This window comes from Tachysurus vachellii, chromosome 24, assembly GCF_030014155.1.
Source record: "Tachysurus vachellii isolate PV-2020 chromosome 24, HZAU_Pvac_v1, whole genome shotgun sequence".
Taxonomy (NCBI): domain Eukaryota; kingdom Metazoa; phylum Chordata; class Actinopteri; order Siluriformes; family Bagridae; genus Tachysurus; species Tachysurus vachellii.
This window is the reverse complement of record NC_083483.1, coordinates 17633322-17657601: the sequence shown is the minus strand read 5'-3', so window position 1 is coordinate 17657601 and position 24280 is coordinate 17633322. Positions and strand designations below refer to the sequence as shown.

Below are 24280 nucleotides of genomic sequence, written 5' to 3'. Positions count from 1 at the left end.
TGATGACATTAGAGAGTGGAACATTACCATAATTGACACATTGTCCTCTTTGATGGACTCAAATGATGGACCCTGGGAAGAAGAAAAGGTAACGTGTGTGTGTGGGGGGGGACACACGAAATATTGAAGTATAAAGAAAGAGAGAGAGAGAGAGAGAGAGTTTATATAAAACTATTTCATACCTCATTTGAAAAAAAGATTAATATTTCAAAAGGTTGATATTTTTAATGATATGTTTGCTGCAATAATCATTTTTGTGTATTTTGTAGAGTAAAGCAGTCATTATGAGGTATCTGAACACGGGGAATCACTCTCTGGGAAGTGCTGAAATAAATGTAGTTGGTTCCAACATCTGCACTTTAGACTTCAGTGTGCTGGAAAATATCACTGCTGAGAGTCTAACGTAAGTACATACTCACAGCTACATACAGACACAAACATGGATAAACAAAATAATAAGAGTTAAGAGTAATTTGAGTACAGTAGTGCTGTTGTAGTTGACATTTTGTCCTATACGCAGGTCAGTCCTGTCTCCAGATCTGTCCTCATGTTCCATTGAACAGAAAACTGCTCTGTACACCATTGCCAACTCTTCATTCAGCAGTCAACACAGCAGCTCCACAACATTCTACCAACTCATCAGCCCTTACCTGGGTAAAACAATCCACTTACACAGAAAGACTAAAGATACACACTACATGTAGGTGTAGTGCTCTAAAACAGAAGTAGTTGGATTGAAATAAAAGTGCATGCACATATAGTAGTAGTAGTAGTAGTAGTAGTAGTAGTCTTTATTGTCACTGGTCACAGGTAACCAGCGAGATTAGCCATCAACCCGCCCATACATACAATACATACAATATGACAAGGGGAGGACAGGACAGGAAGACAGGAGATTGAAAAGAAATACAGCATAACATGAGGGAAGGGAGGAGAAAAAAACAACAACCCCCAGACTATGCTCCGGTGGGGAGTACAGTGTGGGAACAGGAAAAAAACACCTCAGCAACATAAGCACATAAACAGTACGCCATAAACACACGACTTGCAACAGGGGAGGGGAGTGGGGGGGTGGAGGTAATCCAGCACAGGCAAGCAGCCATCAGGTCCTGTGGCCTTTATCTTCGGCGCTGGTCACAGACCCGCTTGTCAGACTGGCGGTACAAAGCGGCGAAGGCGTGGGATGGGGGGTGGGGGGTGAGTGCATATCTTTATATGTGTGTGTGTGTATGTATGTAAGTGTAGGCCTGGAGAGTCGTTGCTCCCGGCATCAAATCTTGGTGCCTCAGTTCGCAAGATTGTCATAGCGATACACAGCAAATTGCCATGGAGACAACCTTGATTAGGTCCCAAAGAGAGTCAACAATCAGCAGGTGTCTGTAGAAGTGGGGGAAGGAACGCAAGCGCGTCTCGCTGCAGTGCTCTTCCAGGGGAATTGTTGTTCCAACAGCAGCCTTGGCCGAGGCCAGTGCTGGTTGAGGGGGAGCCGAAAGCAGATAAGATTAGGATTGTTTGGTCTTGGGGCGAGTAGACGCATTCCAATTTACACGACTACTCTCTTAGTCCATTCTGGTCTCCATATCGATCCATTTTTCTTTCCAAAGCAGTGAGCTTCTCCATGATGTTAACCAAAACAGTATCCAAAGCAGTGAGCTTCATCGTGATGTTATCCATATTGCGGTTATTAGTCCCAGCCTCAGTGCTGACCGCTCTGCCCACTGCAGTCCTCCACGGAAAGAATGTCCTCCACGGAAAGAGGCGCCAGACACACGACCCGCCACCTCTCCCACGCGTCCATCGTATAGCCAGCTGCGAACGTTCCGGCAGGGCAGTCAGGTTCCCCCGAACCCAAACTTCTCGTCGAGAAGATGGTGTCAATTGCGTTGAGAGACCAGTTTATCAAATCCATGATATTTTAGTTTGGAGAGCAGTGCGGAGAGAGTCTCTCAAAGTATAAGACAATAGACGAGACAAAAGAAGCAAAGCAGGGAAAGTAGAGGGGAGGAGAGGGAGAGAAAATGCGACCGCCTTCGTTGAGAGCCGGAGAAGAAACACTGCACACACTCACACATATGTTCATTCACTCACACTCACGGCACAACTCAAACCCTATGAATTTATTTGTAAATGTGTGTGTGTGTGTGTATGCAGGTGGAGCCCCTGTGGAGGATATTCAAGCTCTTTCGACTCAAAACATCAGCATGGACATCACCATATTCATTAGTCTGAATCCTGCTGTTCTCACGGTATAAAACAGGAAATGACCAGAATAAATGTTTCAGTTGTAAGACGTAAAATAAAGAAAACTGCATATGAACTTGATCAAAACTGTTTTGGTTGTGCCAGATCCTAAATGTGAGCACAGTGAGGGCTCTAATGGGGGTAAACTTGGCTGATCTGAAGCTGTTTGAGAACTCCTCAGTGGTTCAGTCCTGGGTGTCACAACAGAACCAATCTGATCTGAACACGCTGAATCTTGGCATCACCAACCACAACCCTTGTTATGGCGTAGACAGGTAAGCCTTTTATATGATAAAAAAAAGAGAAACTTAATAGAAAAAAGGTTTTAGGAGATGCATAACATTATTCTTTTTTCCACACAGTCACCCACTTGATAGCGAATTTGCGTCCGGAAATGTTTCCGCAGTACTGTGCAACTTTAGCATTCCTGACTATGCCTGTTCATCAGTGAGTCCACAATGAATAAAATACCTCTTCAGAATTTCAGTCTTGTTACACAGAAGGTGAGCTGACCACAGAAAACTCTGTTTCTTGTCTTTCAAGGTTGTTGTATTGTCCTCTAATGATCTGGTCACACTACTCACATGCAAACTGCCAAGCAGCCTGAGCGTCTCTAAAGATGCTTGGAAGCTTTTCTTCCAGAACTTTTCTGGACCTTTGGATGATGCCCTGGAGAGGTTTTCAAACATGGTATGTAAAGTCGATCAGTGCTGTAGTTAAAAATGACCTTAAAAATCAACGTTTGTGTGTGACTGAAGAATGTAATCTCTCATGTAGACATACAGCAGCAATCAGTCTGACCCTAATATACTTGACGCCATCGGGGAGGTGATAATCGACAAGTTCACCGCAGCACAGCTGACGAATGCCACTTTCATCACGGACTGGTTCCACATAAGGCTCACACCATTTTTGTCATCAGTGCCCAAAGATTTTCTGTCCAGCCTTAGTTCCAAAACCTTCAGCTGTGAGACCTACCAAATTGTGTACGTGTGGACAATGGAATTTCAGAACACAACGTGTGTTATTGAGGACATAGAGATGAAGTAATCCATGGCAAAATCTCATCTGTTTCTCCTCCAACTTAGGGTGGAAGCTCTCAGCAGTCAAGAATCTCTCATGAAAGAGGAACAGAAGCAGATGATATTTCATTTGTTCATCTTTCCCTTCCTGCTAAGAGATGATCTTCCAGGTACGCAGGCCACTTTTAGTTGTTTTGATACAGAAACCAGGCATTCTTAGACTTGCTTTAGCTTGTTCAAATTAAGACAATTGCTTGCCTGAATGAAAGAAGCCAGGAGCCACAAGAGAATATTCCCATTGATTTAACTAATGGTCTCTGATGGTTTTAGACCCTGCCTGCCTTTCCAACACTTCTGGCAGCGACGACTGGCTTGAAAAGAACCTTGGCGGTTTCTCCGATTATGCCCCCTTGGAAGAGCTCAAACTTCTAAATGCAAATTTCTCTAGCGTGAGTAACATCCCAGCTGCGCCAAGTGTATATTTCTTGTGGGTTTGCAATTGACTGTACAGTGGTAGAAAGGGTTGGTCTCTGGATTTTAGTGGAGAAAACAGGCAGCTGCCCTTCGTTTTCCTTGTAGACCTGGTGTGAACAGAATGTGTAACTTACGTGTCTTGTCCTGCAGGTCGCAGTGTTAGGCTTACTGTCCAGTGAACAGAAGGCACAGTTCATCTTGCAGCCGGATTCAGGAGTGTTGGGAAATGACTCTGTGTTTCGAGAGGTGTTTACCAGTGTGCTCACATCCTCAGATGTGAATCAGCTTGGCAGCTTCTTCGAAGCCTTCAACCAGACTGTAATACAAGTGAGGATCTCTGCAGTCTTTAAACCAGGGCATATGTTCTTTTGAAATTCGACACATTCAATCTATGAATAGCAATTGATGAAGTCCAAGTGTGACTGTTAATCCATGCTGCTTTGTGTTTGCAGATGAACGTGACTATTCCTTCAGCAATATCAGACAGCATTCTGAACATGACACTCTTGGATCTGGTGCCTCACTTCCAAAGTTTCAGCCCAGAGGACTTTGCCCTGTGGTTCCAGACTTACCTTTCATTGTTCCTTACAAGGATTAGTTCAAACACCCTGTCGATCATCCCCATAAACATCAGCTGTGACTCCTACAGAGAGATGTGAGCTCCTCCTCAACCTGAAAGCACAGATCTGTTCTTTACCTGCTTCGATTTTTAACTGGTTTACTTCTATGTTTTTGTGATTACAGAGTGAAAGGACTTGATAATGTGTACAGCGACCTCTCTGCAACCCAGTCCAACACTGTCTTCAGCTACACACAAGACTACCTCGAGTACCAGTCCAGCCAAGGTATGTGTGTGTTTTTGCTTGTGTATTTGCTATGTGTTTGTCAGATGAAGAATATGGGCTAAGTCAGGAGTGTCCTACATGCACTGGTCTGATATCATGAATCGGAATGCACAACAGAGTTTTTTTCAGTAGTGCCCTATGTTGCCTCACAGGCCTGAGCTGCTATGGCACAGGAAGCTTCTACGTGTTCCTGAAACAGTTGTTCCTCAGTTTCGGATTCCCCGACCTGAACGATTTCCTGTCCCTGATCCCAGCCGACCGCCAGGCACAGGTATTTCTGCTGTATGACACGGATCGCGTCAGTGAATCGCTCACTAATAGTTTAAGTGGCAGCCAACGAGCCTTCCACATCTCCCTCTGTAACGAGTGTGTTGTCTCCCCACTGCCTCCTCTAGCTTTTGAGCTCCATCTCTCCGGAAGAACTCAGCGAGTTTCTGAACAGGCCGAACACAGTGAACAATGCGTCTGAACTCTGCAGCCTCCTCGACGACTACAACAGAACCAATGAATACCTGGAGACGGTACACCTCTTAGTCCACGTGGATAATTTGCCTTTATCGTATGAGAATTAGCTTATAGATTAATCTCTGTTTCTCTGTACAGGAGCCTGTTCTGTCCTCTGCTGTGGCTAGCTACACGTTGGGGTGTGTGTGGTCTCGTGCTCTCACCGCCTCATCTCAGGCTGAGGTAGAACAGTGGTTTAATGTCACACTGGTTCACTACCTGCCCTACCTCAACTCTCATCTCATCAGCTCCGACCAGCTCAGCGGTGCCTCCTGCCTCTCATACAGAAAATTGTGAGTCATTTTTGGATGTACCTTTACACAGGGCTTTCAGCACAAGCACTGCCTCGTGTTTGTTGTTCAAACGAACTGAGGATCTGTAGTAAAATCACCTCTATATATGTGTCTGTGAGCAGGGTGTCTATCTTGGGGGACAACTACAATTTTTCTGCAACTGATTTCACCCCAGCTGATGTGTACAGCTCTATTAAAGTGTATCTGAACAGCAGCGGTAAGAAGAACTACATCTCTCTCTCTCTCTCTCTCTCTCTCTCTCTCTCTGCTGCATATTCATTTCCTGTATTTGTGTGAGAAAAGTAAATGTGTCTGAACATAACTGTGTGTTACAGATGGCAGTCCCCGCTGCTATAACTCCTCAGACCCTCTTCTGAACTCCACCGCCTGGTTTGCTGACAACATTGGATTCTTCATCACTTTCATCAAGCTCACTGATCTGCAATCATTCCTATCAGGAAACATGGTATAATACAAACACACACACACACACACACAAACAAAGATGTCTGTAATCATCCATTCAGAGATTTACAGGAATGATCGTCTACAAATATCCGTTATCTGCATGACAAAACACGCATAGTGACACCAGTGTGTGTGTGTTTGATTGTGTCCTTTAGTCACTTGTGTTCCTGGAGAACTCAGAAAATCTTCAGCTATTCAACAGCCCGGGCATTTCCACCAGTGTCCTGGAGTACTACACAAACGAGTTATACATCCAGAATCCTGACTTCAACCTACTCGGGTAACACTCTACACCAAAGACTACACACGAAACAACTACGTATTCTATTCATTCAACCAACCTCGTGAATTTGACCCCCTCAGCAAACGCAGTACAAACTATACGAAACATCCTTGTATGCGTATTTAAAAGGTTGTCTTTGTTTTTAAAGCTTGCCAGCTGAATTGCTGTGTCAAACTGATGCCTCCGTGTTTGATCGTCTCGGAGATGCAGACATCACGACCATCCTGAATCGCATCAACTTCTGCAGAGAAATAAATCCAGAGGTGATCAATCAATCAGACCCCGGTCTGTTCAACCGGTCAGTTATTCAGTAGCAGTGTGAGTTACCTACAATCCTCTTCTCCTTTCAGGTCACAGCGGTGCTGGTAGCAAAGTTCCCCGATGTATCTGCCTCCACCATCCAATCTTTGGGCAGCCAGTGCGTGGGCCTGACTGTGGGCCAGATAAGCTCCGCCCCCTCCGATGTGATAAACAGTTCTCTGACTATACTCAGTAACATCAATGGCTGGGACCAGGGCCAAGTGAACTCCCTCATCCAAAGCATCCTGAGTGCAGGCTTTACTGTGAGTGTACAATGCACACTTGTCAGAAATGTGGGTCTACGCTACTGGAAGCGAGACCACTTCTGTTTAGAACAACATCACAAAATACCAAGTGTAGTGGGCAAATTTCAAACACATTGTATTGCTGTTCAAATATTCACCAACATCACTGTATATACAAAAGTGCTGTCATTTTATATGGTGACTTCTTGCTTCCAGATCCAGTACAGCATAATTGTACTTTTTTCTTTGATTAAAGTTTCTAAATAATATAATAAACAATTATCTGATTGTTTTGCTTCACAGATCAGCAGTGCCTCCTCTCTGGAGTCCCTGGGAACACTCATCGGTGGTGTTCCCTCTGCAACCATCTCAACCATCCCATCTTCTCAGTTTCTGTCTTTATCTCAGAATCCAACATTCGTCGATAACATTCTCTCAGCGCCAGTTATTCTGCAAACTACATTTGTCCAGAAGGTATTCTCTCTCTCTCTCTTACACACACAAAATATACAAACACACACCTTTAAAATACACTACACTACATTACTGGAATGGAGAAATAAATGACTGTCACCTACACAGGTTTATTTCAATTTAAAATCAGTCCATTGCTCAGAATACAGTTTGTTTAGTCGGGAAAGGTTGAAGATGACCTCCTACACTTTCTTGCAGGTAATCTCTGTGGATCAGACCAAAGTGATACAGAATGTTCCGGATGCACTGGTGATGTATATTCCACTTGTTCTACTGACGTCACTGAGCTCTGGTGACATTTCACTAATCAATAACAAGAGCTGGAGTCATGAACAGGTAACTGTACCGAGTAACATTATCAGATAATCTTTTTGTCCTAACTGAAATAGTTGTAAATGTCTAACATGGCTTGACTGTGATCACAGCACTTACAGATGTCTGAATTCCTGTGGAGTTTGGATATCAGCGTGTAAAACACATCAATAAACTTTTGAATTCTTTGATTTTTTTTTCTAGGCTATGATGTTGTTTGGTGCTGTGGCCAGTGCCAGTGATGATCCAGAAGAGTGAGTTAGAAGCACACACTGTCTCACATGCATGCATATACACTCACTTGCGTTGGGTGAACAATCCAGATGTCTAAGATTCTGCCAGAGTCCAAATTGATGCTGTTTTTTTGGTTCACCACTGCGTCTATGTCTGTGTGTGATTATATGTGTGTGTATTTCTCTACAGTCTGTCAGCATCAGTACTGCAGGGATTCTCCTGCAGCTCAGTTCAGACTCTCCCACAGGAAAAAGCCAAAGATCTAGTGAAAGCCTGTAGACCACGTGCAGGCAGAGACAAGGTCCTACTGGAAGAGGCTCAGGTACACACTCTGATATTCATTCACATTCCACACACAGTCTGAAACAGAGGCAGCAAGTGGACCCAAACACATACTGCTACTTGAGATACCACACAATCACGGTGTGTTCTGTGTTTCAGCTGACCTGCATGTACAACTACGTGAAAGACGATCCATCTGTTAGCTTTACTGACGTCCCCTCTGATATGCTTCTGTACTACAGGTGTGTAACACATTTATATACACACTGTACTGTATACAAATGATAAGGCACACTTCCTCTGCATTCCTATATGGAGGATTATCTTACAGTAGGTAAATAATATGGGTGGGTCATGTGCAATCTGTAATTTGTGTGTGTGCGTATGTGTTGTAGCTATGACAAGGTCCAGAAGGTGAATTGCCAGGCGTATTTCAGTGCCCTGGGCAGAGCAGATTTCTCCGTTCTTTCCCTTGACCTCGACAAGACGACCGTCCTGTTCGACCATGCAAAGGACTGCCTGGTAAAACATACACAGCGAGATGTACATAGACATAGACCAGCAGACTCGTTATTAGCACTTAAATGTTATGGAAAACCAGTCAAACAATCTTACAATAGGATTGTGTCTCATGATATTTCACTGTTGAAATCTACATTTACAGCATTTAGCAGGTTCCCTTCTACAGAATGACTTACATTAGTGCTTTCTGCTCACTGAGAGACATTTACATTTACAGCATTTGGCAGATGCCCTTATCCAGAGCGACATACAAAAGTGCTTTCAAGTCTCTGTCATTGAATACATCAAATCTGGTTCACTAGGTTACAGACCTAAGATACCATTAGCCTAAATCACTGTTCAAAGTCCATTTCCGACTGTAACTTGCAATAGAACGGCTCTGGAAAGTCCCCAGAATTCCCAGAATTAACCTCAGGTTTGCTGACCTCGAAACACAGAGAAGAACATATATGGGCAGAGCAGAGGCAGTAAACTGCCTCGAGGCAAACACAATATTTCAGGCAAAATCTCTGAATTCAAACATCCTGATGTTCAAACAAAAAGACAGTCCAAGATCTTGACAGTAAACATTGGAATCCTCACAAGAAGCCAGTTCTTACACATGCTGTACTTTAATGAGACTCTCCTTCATGGTTTGTGACATTATAGGGTATATCTGGTGTGAGTCTGACCAGGCATCAGGTGGAGGTTCTGGGGAATATGGCATGCACACTGGACTCCTCCTACATCCAGAGCTCTGACCCCATAATTCTGGAGAACCTGAAGAACTGTGGAGATCTTTCTGATTCTCAGATGACTGCTGTACAGTCAGTGCTCCTCAGTGGGAACACTGCTTATGGGTGAGACAGAGATTAATGCAGATTACTGGATATCTTTTAATCTGGTAGTGCTGTAGGAAAGGTTCATTATGAACCTTCACATCAGTAATATTTTACTAGTAATTTTAGACCTGGTGTCAAAATGGCACAACTCTAATGAAAAGGTTTGTGTCTAGAGCTGAGTTGTATAAGAAATGAATAAGATCTCAGATTTCATTGATTTTTTTTTCTCACATCAGCAATCCCTCAACGTGGAATGAGGACACTGTGGAGCAACTCAGCAACCTGGCTGTCTATTTCAAATCAAACCTCTGCGACAAAATTTCCTTTGTATGTGAATCCGTTTTGTTTTAAATTGGCGTTGCGATTGATTCAGTGTTTCCGTGTTGAGCTTTTTGAACTAATTTCATGTCGTTACTCTGTGTGTGTGTGTGTGTGTGTATTTTTGAAGAATATAAAGAGGAAGTTCATTTCAGCCCTGAGGAAGCAAAAGATCCCGTTGAAGAAGCTAAGGGCACTGTTTACAGAATGCAACACAGAAAGCACTAGCGGTAAACGTACTTTACAGTGTAAAACACAGTGAGTTACAGGGATCCAATTTAAGTTTCTATCCTTCAATGACCATGTTGTTCTATGTCTACCAGTGAGCAACATCACAGCGGTGACCATTTCAGACCCATCATTTCCTTTTGGCTTTAACTCCACACAGTTTGATCTGTATCTGGACATCACTGTACTGCAGGAGAACCTGGCAGCCATCACTGAGAAAGTGGTGGACACCAGCCTCCAGACTATCATTCTCAACAAGTTAAACCAGGTCAGCAGCACTGAACACTGAATTGTTTTCTAAATGTACTCCATAAATCATGGTTTGTTCGTGAGTTGTGAGTTTAAAGACTGTGTGGGTGGTGAATTTATCCACACAATATTTTGTACAGTGTGTGATAGGTGTTCAATTATAAATTCTTGTTTTGTGTGCATGCGTAGATTTACCCATCAGGTCTTAATGACGATGTACTGCAGCTGCTGGGTTCCACTTCTCGTGTGGCCACTACTGATGACATTAGAGAGTGGAACATTACCATAATTGACACATTGTCCTCTTTGATGGACTCAAATGATGGACCCTGGGAAGAAGAAAAGGTAACGTGTGTGTGTGGGGGGGGGACACACGAAACATTGAAGTATAAAGAAAGAGAGAGAGAGAGAGAGTTTATATAAAACTATTTCATACATCATTTGAAAAAAGAGTAATATTTCAAAAGGTTGATATTTTTAATGATATGTTTTCTGCAATAATCATTTTTGTGTATTTTGTAGAGTAAAGCAGTCATTATGAGGTATCTGAACACGGGGAATCACTCTCTGGGAAGTGCTGAAATAAATGTAGTTGGTTCCAACATCTGCACTTTAGACATCAGTGTGCTGGAAAATATCACTGCTGAGAGTCTAACGTAAGTACATACTCACAGCTACATACAGACACAAACATGGATAAACAAAATAATAAGAGTTAAGAGTAATTTGAGTACAGTAGTGCTGTTGTAGTTGACATTTTGTCCTATACGCAGGTCAGTCCTGTCTCCAGATCTGTCCTCATGTTCCATTGAACAGAAAACTGCTCTGTACATCATTGCCAACTCTTCATTCAGCAGTCAACACAGCAGCTCCACAACATTCTACCAACTCATCAGCCCTTACCTGGGTAAAACAATCCACTTACACAGAAAGACTAAAGATACACACTAGGTGTAGTGCTCTAAAACAGAAGTAGTTGGATTGAAATAAAAGTGCATGCACATAGTGGCCTTTATCTTCGGCGCTGGTCACAGACCCGCTTGTCAGACTGGCGGTACAAAGCGGAGAAGGCGTGGGATGGGGGGTGGGGGGTGAGTGCATATCTTTATATGTGTGTGTGTATGTATGTAAGTGTAGGCCTGGAGAGTCGTTGCTCCCGGCATCAAATCTTGGTGCCTCAGTTCGCAAGATTGTCATAGCGATACACAGCAAATTGCCATGGAGACAACCTTGATTAGGTCCCAAAGAGAGTCAACAATCAGCAGGTGTCTGTAGAAGTGGGGGAAGGAACGCAAGCGCGTCTCGCTGCAGTGCTCTTCCAGGGGAATTGTTGTTCCAACAGCAGCCTTGGCCGAGGCCAGTGCTGGTTGAGGGGGAGCCGAAAGCAGATAAGATTAGGATTGTTTGGTCTTGGGGCGAGTAGACGCATTCCAATTTACACGACTACTCTCTTAGTCCATTCTGGTCTCCATATCAATCCATTTTTCTTTCCAAAGCAGTGAGCTTGCACACACTCACACATATGTTCATTCACTCACACTCACGGCACAACTCAAACCCTATGAATTTATTTGTAAATGTGTGTGTGTGTGTGTATGCAGGTGGAGCCCCTGTGGAGGATATTCAAGCTCTTTCGACTCAAAACATCAGCATGGACATCACCATATTCATTAGTCTGAATCCTGCTGTTCTCACGGTATAAAACAGGAAATGACCAGAATAAATGTTTCAGTTGTAAGACGTAAAATAAAGAAAACTGCATATGAACTTGATCAAAACTGTTTTGGTTGTGCCAGATCCTAAATGTGAGCACAGTGAGGGCTCTAATGGGGGTAAACTTGGCTGATCTGAAGCTGTTTGAGAACTCCTCAGTGGTTCAGTCCTGGGTGTCACAACAGAACCAATCTGATCTGAACACGCTGAATCTTGGCATCACCAACCACAACCCTTGTTATGGCGTAGACAGGTAAGCCTTTTATATGATAAAAAAAGAGAAACTTAATAGAAAAAAGGTTTTAGGAGATGCATAACATTATTCTTTTTTCCACACAGTCACCCACTTGATAGCGAATTTGCGTCCGGAAATGTTTCCGCAGTACTGTGCAACTTTAGCATTCCTGACTATGCCTGTTCATCAGTGAGTCCACAATGAATAAAATACCTCTTCAGAATTTCAGTCTTGTTACACAGAAGGTGAGCTGACCACAGAAAACTCTGTTTCTTGTCTTTCAAGGTTGTTGTATTGTCCTCTAATGATCTGGTCACACTACTCACATGCAAACTGCCAAGCAGCCTGAGCGTCTCTAAAGATGCTTGGAAGCTTTTCTTCCAGAACTTTTCTGGACCTTTGGATGATGCCCTGGAGAGGTTTTCAAACATGGTATGTAAAGTCGATCAGTGCTGTAGTTAAAAATGACCTTAAAAATCAACGTTTGTGTGTGACTGAAGAATGTAATCTCTCATGTAGACATACAGCAGCAATCAGTCTGACCCTAATATACTTGACGCCATCGGGGAGGTGATAATCGACAAGTTCACCGCAGCACAGCTGACGAATGCCACTTTCATCACGGACTGGTTCCACATAAGGCTCACACCATTTTTGTCATCAGTGCCCAAAGATTTTCTGTCCAGCCTTAGTTCCAAAACCTTCAGCTGTGAGACCTACCAAATTGTGTACGTGTGGACAATGGAATTTCAGAACACAACGTGTGTTATTGAGGACATAGAGATGAAGTAATCCATGGCAAAATCTCATCTGTTTCTCCTCCAACTTAGGGTGGAAGCTCTCAGCAGTCAAGAATCTCTCATGAAAGAGGAACAGAAGCAGATGATATTTCATTTGTTCATCTTTCCCTTCCTGCTAAGAGATGATCTTCCAGGTACGCAGGCCACTTTTAGTTGTTTTGATACAGAAACCAGGCATTCTTAGACTTGCTTTAGCTTGTTCAAATTAAGACAATTGCTTGCCTGAATGAAAGAAGCCAGGAGCCACAAGAGAATATTCCCATTGATTTAACTAATGGTCTCTGATGGTTTTAGACCCTGCCTGCCTTTCCAACACTTCTGGCAGCGACGACTGGCTTGAAAAGAACCTTGGCGGTTTCTCCGATTATGCCCCCTTGGAAGAGCTCAAACTTCTAAATGCAAATTTCTCTAGCGTGAGTAACATCCCAGCTGCGCCAAGTGTATATTTCTTGTGGGTTTGCAATTGACTGTACAGTGGTAGAAAGGGTTGGTCTCTGGATTTTAGTGGAGAAAACAGGCAGCTGCCCTTCGTTTTCCTTGTAGACCTGGTGTGAACAGAATGTGTAACTTACGTGTCTTGTCCTGCAGGTCGCAGTGTTAGGCTTACTGTCCAGTGAACAGAAGGCACAGTTCATCTTGCAGCCGGATTCAGGAGTGTTGGGAAATGACTCTGTGTTTCGAGAGGTGTTTACCAGTGTGCTCACATCCTCAGATGTGAATCAGCTTGGCAGCTTCTTCGAAGCCTTCAACCAGACTGTAATACAAGTGAGGATCTCTGCAGTCTTTAAACCAGGGCATATGTTCTTTTGAAATTCGACACATTCAATCTATGAATAGCAATTGATGAAGTCCAAGTGTGACTGTTAATCCATGTTGCTTTGTGTTTGCAGATGAACGTGACTATTCCTTCAGCAATATCAGATAGCGTCCTGAACATGACACTCTTGGATCTGGTGCCTCACTTCCAAAGTTTCAGCCCAGAGGACTTTGCCCTGTGGTTCCAGACTTACCTTTCATTGTTCCTTACAAGGATTAGTTCAAACACCCTGTCGATCATCCCCATAAACATCAGCTGTGACTCCTACAGAGAGATGTGAGCTCCTCCTCAACCTGAAAGCACAGATCTGTTCTTTACCTGCTTCGATTTTTAACTGGTTTACTTCTATGTTTTTGTGATTACAGAGTGAAAGGACTTGATAATGTGTACAGCGACCTCTCTGCAACCCAGTCCAACACTGTCTTCAGCTACACACAAGACTACCTCGAGTACCAGTCCAGCCAAGGTATGTGTGTGTTTTTGCTTGTGTATTTGCTATGTGTTTGTCAGATGAAGAATATGGGCTAAGTCAGGAGTGTCCTACATGCACTGGTCTGATATCATGAATCGGAATGCACAACAGAGTTTTTTTCAGTAGTGCCCTATGTTGCCTCACAGGCCTGAGCTGCTATGGCACAGGAAGCTTCTACGTGTTCCTGAAACAGTTGTTCCTCAGTTTCGGATTCCCCGACCTGAACGATTTCCTGTCCCTGATCCCAGCCGACCGCCAGGCACAGGTATTTCTGCTGTATGACACGGATCGCGTCAGTGAATCGCTCACTAATAGTTTAAGTGGCAGCCAACGAGCCTTCCACATCTCCCTCTGTAACGAGTGTGTTGTCTCCCCACTGCCTCCTCTAGCTTTTGAGCTCCATCTCTCCGGAAGAACTCAGCGAGTTTCTGAACAGGCCGAACACAGTGAACAATGCGTCTGAACTCTGCAGCCTCCTCGACGACTACAACAGAACCAATGAATACCTGGAGACGGTACACCTCTTAGTCCACGTGGATAATTTGCCTTTATCGTATGAGAATTAGCTTATAGATTAATCTCTGTTTCTCTGTACAGGAGCCTGTTCTGTCCTCTGCTGTGGCTAGCTACACGTTGGGGTGTGTGTGGTCTCGTGCTCTCACCGCCTCATCTCAGGCTGAGGTAGAACAGTGGTTTAATGTCACACTGGTTCACTACCTGCCCTACCTCAACTCTCATCTCATCAGCTCCGACCAGCTCAGCGGTGCCTCCTGCCTCTCATACAGAAAATTGTGAGTCATTTTTGGATGTACCTTTACACAGGGCTTTCAGCACAAGCACTGCCTCGTGTTTGTTGTTCAAACGAACTGAGGATCTGTAGTAAAATCACCTCTATATATGTGTCTGTGAGCAGGGTGTCTATCTTGGGGGACAACTACAATTTTTCTGCAACTGATTTCACCCCAGCTGATGTGTACAGCTCTATTAAAGTGTATCTGAACAGCAGCGGTAAGAAGAACTACATCTCTCTCTCTCTCTCTCTCTCTCTCTGCTGCATATTCATTTCCTGTATTTGTGTGAGAAAAGTAAATGTGTCTGAACATAACTGTGTGTTACAGATGGCAGTCCCCGCTGCTATAACTCCTCAGACCCTCTTCTGAACTCCACCGCCTGGTTTGCTGACAACATTGGATTCTTCATCACTTTCATCAAGCTCACTGATCTGCAATCATTCCTATCAGGAAACATGGTATAATACAAACACACACACACACACACAAACAAAGATGTCTGTAATCATCCATTCAGAGATTTACAGGAATGATCGTCTACAAATATCCGTTATCTGCATGACAAAACACGCATAGTGACACCAGTGTGTGTGTGTGTTTGATTGTGTCCTTTAGTCACTTGTGTTCCTGGAGAACTCAGAAAATCTTCAGCTATTCAACAACCCGGGCATTTCCACCAGTGTCCTGGAGTACTACACAAACGAGTTATACATCCAGAATCCTGACTTCAACCTACTCGGGTAACACTCTACACCAAACACTACACACGAAACAACTACGTATTCTATTCATTCAACCAACCTCGTGAATTTGACCCCCTCAGCAAACTATACGAAACATCCTTGTATGCGTATTTAAAAGGCTGTCTTTGTTCTTAAAGCTTGCCAGCTGAATTGCTGTGTCAAACTGATGCCTCCGTGTTTGATCGTCTCGGAGATACAGACATCACGACCATCCTGAATCGCATCAACTTCTGCAGAGAAATAAATCCAGAGGTGATCAATCAATCAGACCCCGGTCTGTTCAACCGGTCAGTTATTCAGTAGCAGTGTGTGTTACCTACAATCCTCTTCTCCTTTCAGGTCACAGCGGTGCTGGTAGCAAAGTTCCCCGATGTATCTGCCTCCACCATCCAATCTTTGGGCAGCCAGTGCGTGGGCCTGACTGTGGGCCAGATAAGCTCCGCCCCCTCCGATGTGATAAACAGTTCTCTGACTATACTCAGTAACATCAATGGCTGGGACCAGGGCCAAGTGAACTCCCTCATCCAAAGCATCCTGAGTGCAGGCTTTACTGTGAGTGTACAATGCACACTTGTCAGAAATGTGGGTCTACGCTACTGGAAGCGAGACCACTTCTGTTTAGAACAACATCACAAAATACCAAGTGTAGTGGGCAAATTTCAAACACATTGTATTGCTGTTCAAATATTCACCAACATCACTGTATATACAAAAGTGCTGTCATTTTATATGGTGACTTCTTGCTTCCAGATCCAGTACAGCATAATTGTACTTTTTTCTTTGATTAAAGTTTCTAAATAATATAATAAACAATTATCTGATTGTTTTGCTTCACAGATCAGCAGTGCCTCCTCTCTGGAGTCCCTGGGAACACTCATCGGTGGTGTTCCCTCTGCAACCATCTCAACCATCCCATCTTCTCAGTTTCTGTCTTTATCTCAGAATCCAACATTCGTCGATAACATTCTCTCAGCGCCAGTTATTCTGCAAACTACATTTGTCCAGAAGGTATTCTCTCTCTCTCTCTCTCTCTCTCTCTTACACACACAAAATATACAAACACACACCTTTAAAATACACTACACTACATTACTGGAATGGAGAAATAAATGACTGTCACCTACACAGGTTTATTTCAATTTAAAATCAGTCCATTGCTCAGAATACAGTTTGTTTAGTCGGGAAAGGTTGAAGATGACCTCCTACACTTTCTTGCAGGTAATCTCTGTGGATCAGACCAAAGTGATACAGAATGTTCCGGATGCACTGGTGATGTATATTCCACTTGTTCTACTGACGTCACTGAGCTCTGGTGACATTTCACTAATCAATAACAAGAGCTGGAGTCATGAACAGGTAACTGTACCGAGTAACATTATCAGATAATCTTTTTGTCCTAACTGAAATAGTTGTAAATGTCTAACATGGCTTGACTGTGATCACAGCACTTACAGATGTCTGAATTCCTGTGGAGTTTGGATATCAGCGTGTAAAACACATCAATAAACTTTTGAATTCTTTGATTTTTTTTTCTAGGCTATGATGTTGTTTGGTGCTGTGGCCAGTGCCAGTGATGATCCAGAAGAGTGAGTTAGAAGCACACACTGTCTCACATGCATGCATATACACTCACTTGCGTTGGGTGAACAATCCAGATGTCTAAGATTCTGCCAGAGTCCAAATAGATGCTGTTTTTTGGTTCACCACTGCGTCTATGTCTGTGTGTGATTATATGTGTGTGTATTTCTCTACAGTCTGTCAGCATCAGTACTGCAGGGATTCTCCTGCAGCTCAGTTCAGACTCTCCCACAGGAAAAAGCCAAAGATCTAGTGAAAGCCTGTAGACCACGTGCAGGCAGAGACAAGGTCCTACTGGAAGAGGCTCAGGTACACACTCTGATATTCATTCACATTCCACACACAGTCTGAAACAGAGGCAGCAAGTGGACCCAAACACATATTGCTACTTGAGATACCACACAATCACGGTGTGTTCTGTGTTTCAGCTGACCTGCATGTACAACTACGTGAAAGACGATCCATCTGTTAGCTTTACTGACGTCCCCTCTGATATGCTTCTGTACTACAGGTGTGTAACACATTTATATACACACTGTACTGTATACAAATGATAAGGCACACTTCCTCTGCATTCCTATATGGAGGATTATCTTACAGTAGGTAAATAATATGGGTGGGTCATGTGCAATCTGTAATTTGTGTGTGTGCGTATGTGTTGTAGCTATGACAAGGTCCAGAAGGTGAATTGCCAGGCGTATTTCAGTGCCCTGGGCAGAGCAGATTTCTCCGTTCTTTCCCTTGACCTCGACAAGACGACCGTCCTGTTCGACCATGCAAAGGACTGCCTGGTAAAACCTACACAGCGAGATGTACATAGGCATAGACCAGCAGACTCGTTATTAGCACTTAAATGTTATGGAAAACCAGTCAAACAATCTTACAATAGGATTGTGTCTCATGATATTTCACTGTTGAAATCTACATTTACAGCATTTAGCAGGTTCCCTTCTACAGAATGACTTACATTAGTGCTTTCTGCTCACTGAGAGACATTTACATTTACAGCATTTGGCAGATGCCCTTATCCAGAGCGACATACAAAAGTGCTTTCAAGTCTCTGTCATTGAATACATCAAATCTGGTTCACTAGGTTACAGACCTAAGATACCATTAGCCTAAATCACTGTTCAAAGTCCATTTCCGACTGTAACTTGCAATAGAACGGCTCTGGAAAGTCCCCAGAATTCCCAGAATTAACCTCAGGTTTGCTGACCTCGAAACACAGAGAAGAACATATATGGGCAGAGCAGAGGCAGTAAACTGCCTCGAGGCAAACACAATATTTCAGGCAAAATCTCTGAATTCAAACATCCTGATGTTCAAACAAAAAGACAGTCCAAGATCTTGACAGTAAACATTGGAATCCTCACAAGAAGCCAGTTCTTACACATGCTGTACTTTAATGAGACTCTCCTTCATGGTTTGTGACATTATAGGGTATATCTGGTGTGAGTCTGACCAGGCATCAGGTGGAGGTTCTGGGGAATATGGCATGCACACTGGACTCCTCCTACATCCAGAGCTCTGACCCCATAATTCTGGAGAACCTGAAGAACTGTGGAGATCTTTCTGATTCTCAGATGACTGCTGTACAGTCAGTGCTCCTCAGTGGGAACACTGCTTATGGGTGAGACAGAGATTAATGCAGATTACTGGATATCTTTTAATCTGGTAGTGCTGTAGGAAAGGTTCATTATGAACCTTCACATCAGTAATATTTTACTAGTAATTTTAGACCTGGTGTCAAAATGGCACAACTCTAATGAAAAGGTTTGTGTCTAGAGCTGAGTTGTATAAGAAATGAATAAGATCTCAGATTTCATTGATTTTTTTTTCTCACATCAGCAATCCCTCAACGTGGAATGAGGACACTGTGGAGCAACTCAGCAACCTGGCTGTCTATTTCAAATCAAACCTCTGCGACAAAATTTCCTTTGTATGTGAATCCGTTTTGTTTTAAATTGGCGTTGCGATTGATTCAGTGTTTCCGTGTTGAGCTTTTTGAACTAATTTCATGTCGTTACTCTGTGTGTGTGTGTGTGTGTGTGTGTGTGTGTATTTTTGAAGAATATAAAGAGGAAGTTCATTTCAGCCCTGAGGAAGCAAAAGATCCCGTTGAAGAAGCTAAGGGCACTGTTTACAGAATGCAACACAGAAAGCACTAGCGGTAAACGTACTTTACAGTGTAAAACACAGTGAGTTACAGGGATCCAATTTAAGTTTCTATCCTTCAATGACCATGTTGTTCTATGTCTACCAGTGAGCAACATCACAGCGGTGACCATTTCAGACCCATCATTTCCTTTTGGCTTTAACTCCACACATTTTGATCTGTATCTGGACATCACTGTACTGCAGGAGAACCTGGCAGCCATCACTGAGAAAGTGGTGGACACCAGCCTCCAGACTATCATTCTCAACAAGTTAAACCAGGTCAGCAGCACTGAACACTGAATTGTTTTCTAAATGTACTCCATAAATCATGGTTTGTTCGTGAGTTGTGAGTTTAAAGACTGTGTGGGTGGTGAATTTATCCACACAATATTTTGTACAGTGTGTGATAGGTGTTCAATTATAAATTCTTGTTTTGTGTGCATGCGTAGATTTACCCATCAGGTCTTAATGACGATGTACTGCAGCTGCTGGGTTCCACTTCTCGTGTGGCCACTACTGATGACATTAGAGAGTGGAACATTACCATAATTGACACATTGTCCTCTTTGATGGACTCAAATGATGGACCCTGGGAAGAAGAAAAGGTAACGTGTGTGTGTGGGGGGACACGAAATATTGAAGTTTAAAGAAAGAGAGAGAGAGAGAGAGAGAGTTTATATAAAACTATTTCATACATCATTTGAAAGAAGAGTAATATTTCAAAAGGTTGATATTTTTAATGATATGTTTGCTGCAATAATCATTTTTGTGTATTTTGTAGAGTAAAGCAGTCATTATGAGGTATCTGAACACGGGGAATCACTCTCTGGGAAGTGCTGAAATAAATGTAGTTGGTTCCAACATCTGCACTTTAGACATCAGTGTGCTGGAAAATATCACTGCTGAGAGTCTAACGTAAGTACATACTCACAGCTACATACAGACACAAACATGGATAAACAAAATAATAAGAGTTAAGAGTAATTTGAGTACAGTAGTGCTGTTGTAGTTGACATTTTGTCCTATACGCAGGTCAGTCCTGTCTCCAGATCTGTCCTCATGTTCCATTGAACAGAAAACTGCTCTGTACATCATTGCCAACTCTTCATTCAGCAGTCAACACAGCAGCTCCACAACATTCTACCAACTCATCAGCCCTTACCTGGGTAAAACAATCCACTTACACAGAAAGACTAAAGATACACACTACATGTAGGTGTAGTGCTCTAAAACAGAAGTAGTTGGATTGAAATAAAAGTGCATGCACATATAGTAGTAGTAGTAGTAGTAGTAGTCTTTATTGTCACTGGTCACAGGTAACCAGCGAGATTAGCCATCAACCCGCCCATACATACAATACATACAATATGACAAGGGGAGGACAGGACAGGAAGACAGGAGATTGAAAAGAAATACAGCATAACATGAGGGAAGGGAGGAGAAAAAAACAACAACCCCCAGACTATGCTCCGGTGGGGAGTACAGTGTGGGAACAGGAAAAAAACACCTCAGCAACATAAGCACATAAACAGTACGCCATAAACACACGACTTGCAACAGGGGAGGGGAGTGGGGGGGTGGAGGTAATCCAGCACAGGCAAGCAGCCATCAGGTCCTGTGGCCTTTATCTTCGGCGCTGGTCACAGACCCGCTTGTCAGACTGGCGGTACAAAGCGGCGAAGGCGTGGGATGGGGGGTGGGGGGTGAGTGCATATCTTTATATGTGTGTGTGTATGTATGTAAGTGTAGGCCTGGAGAGTCGTTGCTCCCGGCATCAAATCTTGGTGCCTCAGTTCGCAAGATTGTCATAGCGATACACAGCAAATTGCCATGGAGACAACCTTGATTAGGTCCCAAAGAGAGTCAACAATCAGCAGGTGTCTGTAGAAGTGGGGGAAGGAACGCAAGCGCGTCTCGCTGCAGTGCTCTTCCAGGGGAATTGTTGTTCCAACAGCAGCCTTGGCCGAGGCCAGTGCTGGTTGAGGGGGAGCCGAAAGCAGATAAGATTAGGATTGTTTGGTCTTGGGGCGAGTAGACGCATTCCAATTTACACGACTACTCTCTTAGTCCATTCTGGTCTCCATATCGATCCATTTTTCTTTCCAAAGCAGTGAGGTTCTCCATGATGTTAACCAAAACAGTATCCAAAGCAGTGAGCTTCATCGTGATGTTATCCATATTGCGGTTATTAGTCCCAGCCTCAGTGCTGACCGCTCTGCCCACTGCAGTCCTCCACGGAAAGAATGTCCTCCACGGAAAGAGGCGCCAGACACACGACCCGCCACCTCTCCCACGCGTCCATCGTATAGCCAGCTGCGAACGTTCCGGCAGGGCAGTCAGGTTCCCCCGAACCCAAACTTCTCGTCGAGAAGATGGTGTCAATTGCGTTGAGAGACCAGTTTATCAAATCCATGATATTTTAGTTTGGAGAGCAGTGCGGAGAGAGTCTCTCAAAGTATAAGACAATAGACGAGACAAAAGAAGCAAAGCAGGGAAAGTAGAGGGGAGGAGAGGGAGAGAAAATGCGACCGCCTTCGTTGAGAGCCGGAGAAGAAACACTGCACACACTCACACATATGTTCATTCACTCACACTCAAGGCACAACTCAAACCCTATGAATTTAATTGTAAGTGTGTGTGTGTGTGTGCAGGTGGAGCTCCTGTGGAGGATATTCAAGCTCTTTCGACTCAAAACATCAGCATGGACATCACCATATTCATTAGTCTGAATCCTGCTGTTCTCACGGTATAAAACAGGAAATGACCAGAATAAATGTTTCAGTTGTAAGAAGTAAAATAAAGAAAACTGCATATGAACTTGATCAAAACTGTTTTGGTTGTGCCAGATCCTAAACGTGAGCACAGTGAGGGCTCTAATGGGGGTAAACTTGGCTGATCTGAAGCTGTTTGAGAACTCCTCAGTGGTTCAGTCCTGGGTGTCACAACAGAACCAAGCTGATCTGAACACGCTGAATCTTGGCATCACCAACCACAACCCTTGTTATGGCGTAGACAGGTAAGCCTTTTATGGCATAAAAAAAGAGAAACTTAATAGAAAAAAGGTTTTAGGAGATGCATAACATTCTTTTTTCCACACAGTCACCCACTTGATAGCGAATTTGCGTCCGGAAATGTTTCCGCAGTACTGTGCAACTTTAGCATTCCTGACTATGCCTGTTCATCAGTGAGTCCACAATGAATAAAATACCTCTTCAGAATTTCAGTCTTGTTACACAGAAGATGAGCTGACCACAGAAAACTCTGTTTCTTGTCTTTCAAGGTTGTTGTATTGTCCTCTAATGATCTGGTCACACTACTCACATGCAAACTGCCAAGCAGCCTGAGCGTCTCTAAAGATGCTTGGAAGCTTTTCTTCCAGAGCTTTTCTGGACCTTTGGATGATGCCCTGGAGAGGTTTTCAAACATGGTATGTAAAGTCGATCAGTGCTGTAGTTAAAAATGACCTTAAAAATCAACGTTTGTGTGTGACTGAAGAATGTAATCTCTCATGTAGACATACAGCAGCAATCAGTCTGACCCTAATATACTTGACGCCATCGGGGAGGTGATAATCGACAAGTTCGCCGCAGCACAGCTGACGAATGCCACTTTCATCACGGACTGGTTCCACATAAGGCTCAGACCATTTTTGTCATCAGTGTCCAAAGATTTTCTGTCCAGCCTTAGTTCAAAAACCTTCAGCTGTGAGACCTACCAAATTGTGTACGTGTGGACAATGGAATTTCAGAACACAACGTGTGTTATTGAGGACATAGAGATGAAGTAATCCATGGCAAAATCTCATCTGTTTCTCCTCCAACTTAGGGTGGAAGCTCTCAGCAGTCAAGAATCTCTCATGAAAGAGGAACAGAAGCAGATGATATTTAATTCGTTCATCTTTCCCTTCCTGCTAAGAGATGATCTTCCAGGTACGCAGGCCACTTTTAGTTGTTTTGATACAGAAACCAGGCATTCTTAGACTTGCTTTAGCTTGTTCAAATTAAGACAATTGCTTGCCTGAATGAAAGAAGCCAGGAGCCACAAGAGAATATTCCCATTGATTTAACTAATGGTCTCTGATGGTTTTAGACCCTGCCTGCCTTTCCAACACTTCTGGCAGCGACGACTGGCTTGAAAAGAACCTTGGCGGTTTCTCCGATTATGCCCCCTTGGAAGAGCTCAAACTTCTAAATGCAAATTTCTCTAGCGTGAGTAACATCCCAGCTGCGCCAAGTGTATATTTCTTGTGGGTTTGCAATTGACTGTACAGTGGTAGAAAGGGTTGGTCTCTGGATTTTAGTGGAGAAAACAGGCAGCTGCCCTTCGTTTTCCTTGTAGACCTGGTGTGAACAGAATGTGTAACTTACGTGTCTTGTCCTGCAGGTCGCAGTGTTAGGCTTACTGTCCAGTGAACAGAAGGCACAGTTCATCTTGCAGCCGGATTCAGGAGTGTTGGGAAATGACTCTGTGTTTCGAGAGGTGTTTACCAGTGTGCTCACATCCTCAGATGTGAATCAGCTTGGCAGCTTCTTCGAAGCCTTCAACCAGACTGTAATACAAGTGAGGATCTCTGCAGTCTTTAAACCAGGGCATATGTTCTTTTGAAATTCGACACATTCAATCTATGAATAGCAATTGATGAAGTCCAAGTGTGACTGTTAATCCATGCTGCTTTGTGTTTGCAGATGAACGTGACTATTCCTTCAGCAATATCAGACAGCTTCTGAACATGACACTCTTGGATCTGGTGCCTCACTTCCAAAGTTTCAGCCCAGAGGACTTTGCCCTGTGGTTCCAGACTTACCTTTCATTGTTCCTTACAAGGATTAGTTCAAACACCCTGTCGATCATCCCCATAA

At 43.5% G+C, this 24280-nt stretch overlaps 1 protein-coding gene across 1 annotated transcript; it reads left to right on the top strand.

The window, feature by feature from the left end:
- Positions 1–2156: 2156 nt before the first annotated feature.
- On the top strand, positions 2157–24148 carry LOC132839243 (uncharacterized). The gene is made up of 71 exons (XM_060860119.1): positions 2157–2246; positions 2347–2516; positions 2604–2688; positions 2785–2931; positions 3019–3227; positions 3330–3433; positions 3594–3712; positions 3888–4064; positions 4190–4392; positions 4482–4582; positions 4735–4853; positions 4978–5103; positions 5186–5379; positions 5502–5596; positions 5715–5845; positions 6003–6127; positions 6279–6393; positions 6481–6693; positions 6979–7149; positions 7348–7485; positions 7666–7715; positions 7885–8017; positions 8137–8219; positions 8373–8499; positions 9148–9338; positions 9557–9647; positions 9769–9868; positions 9962–10134; positions 10305–10460; positions 10638–10771; positions 10889–11022; positions 11717–11811; positions 11912–12081; positions 12168–12252; positions 12349–12495; positions 12583–12791; positions 12894–12997; positions 13158–13276; positions 13452–13628; positions 13754–13956; positions 14046–14146; positions 14299–14417; positions 14542–14667; positions 14750–14943; positions 15066–15160; positions 15271–15401; positions 15559–15683; positions 15824–15938; positions 16026–16238; positions 16524–16694; positions 16905–17042; positions 17223–17272; positions 17441–17573; positions 17693–17775; positions 17929–18055; positions 18704–18894; positions 19113–19203; positions 19335–19434; positions 19528–19700; positions 19871–20026; positions 20203–20336; positions 20454–20587; positions 22073–22167; positions 22268–22437; positions 22521–22605; positions 22702–22848; positions 22936–23144; positions 23247–23350; positions 23511–23629; positions 23805–23981; positions 24107–24148. The coding sequence occupies exons 1-71, from the start codon at positions 2202–2204 to the stop codon at positions 24146–24148; spliced, it is 9516 nt and encodes a 3171-aa protein (XP_060716102.1). The 5' UTR covers positions 2157–2201.
- The last annotated feature ends 132 nt before the right edge of the window (positions 24149–24280 follow it).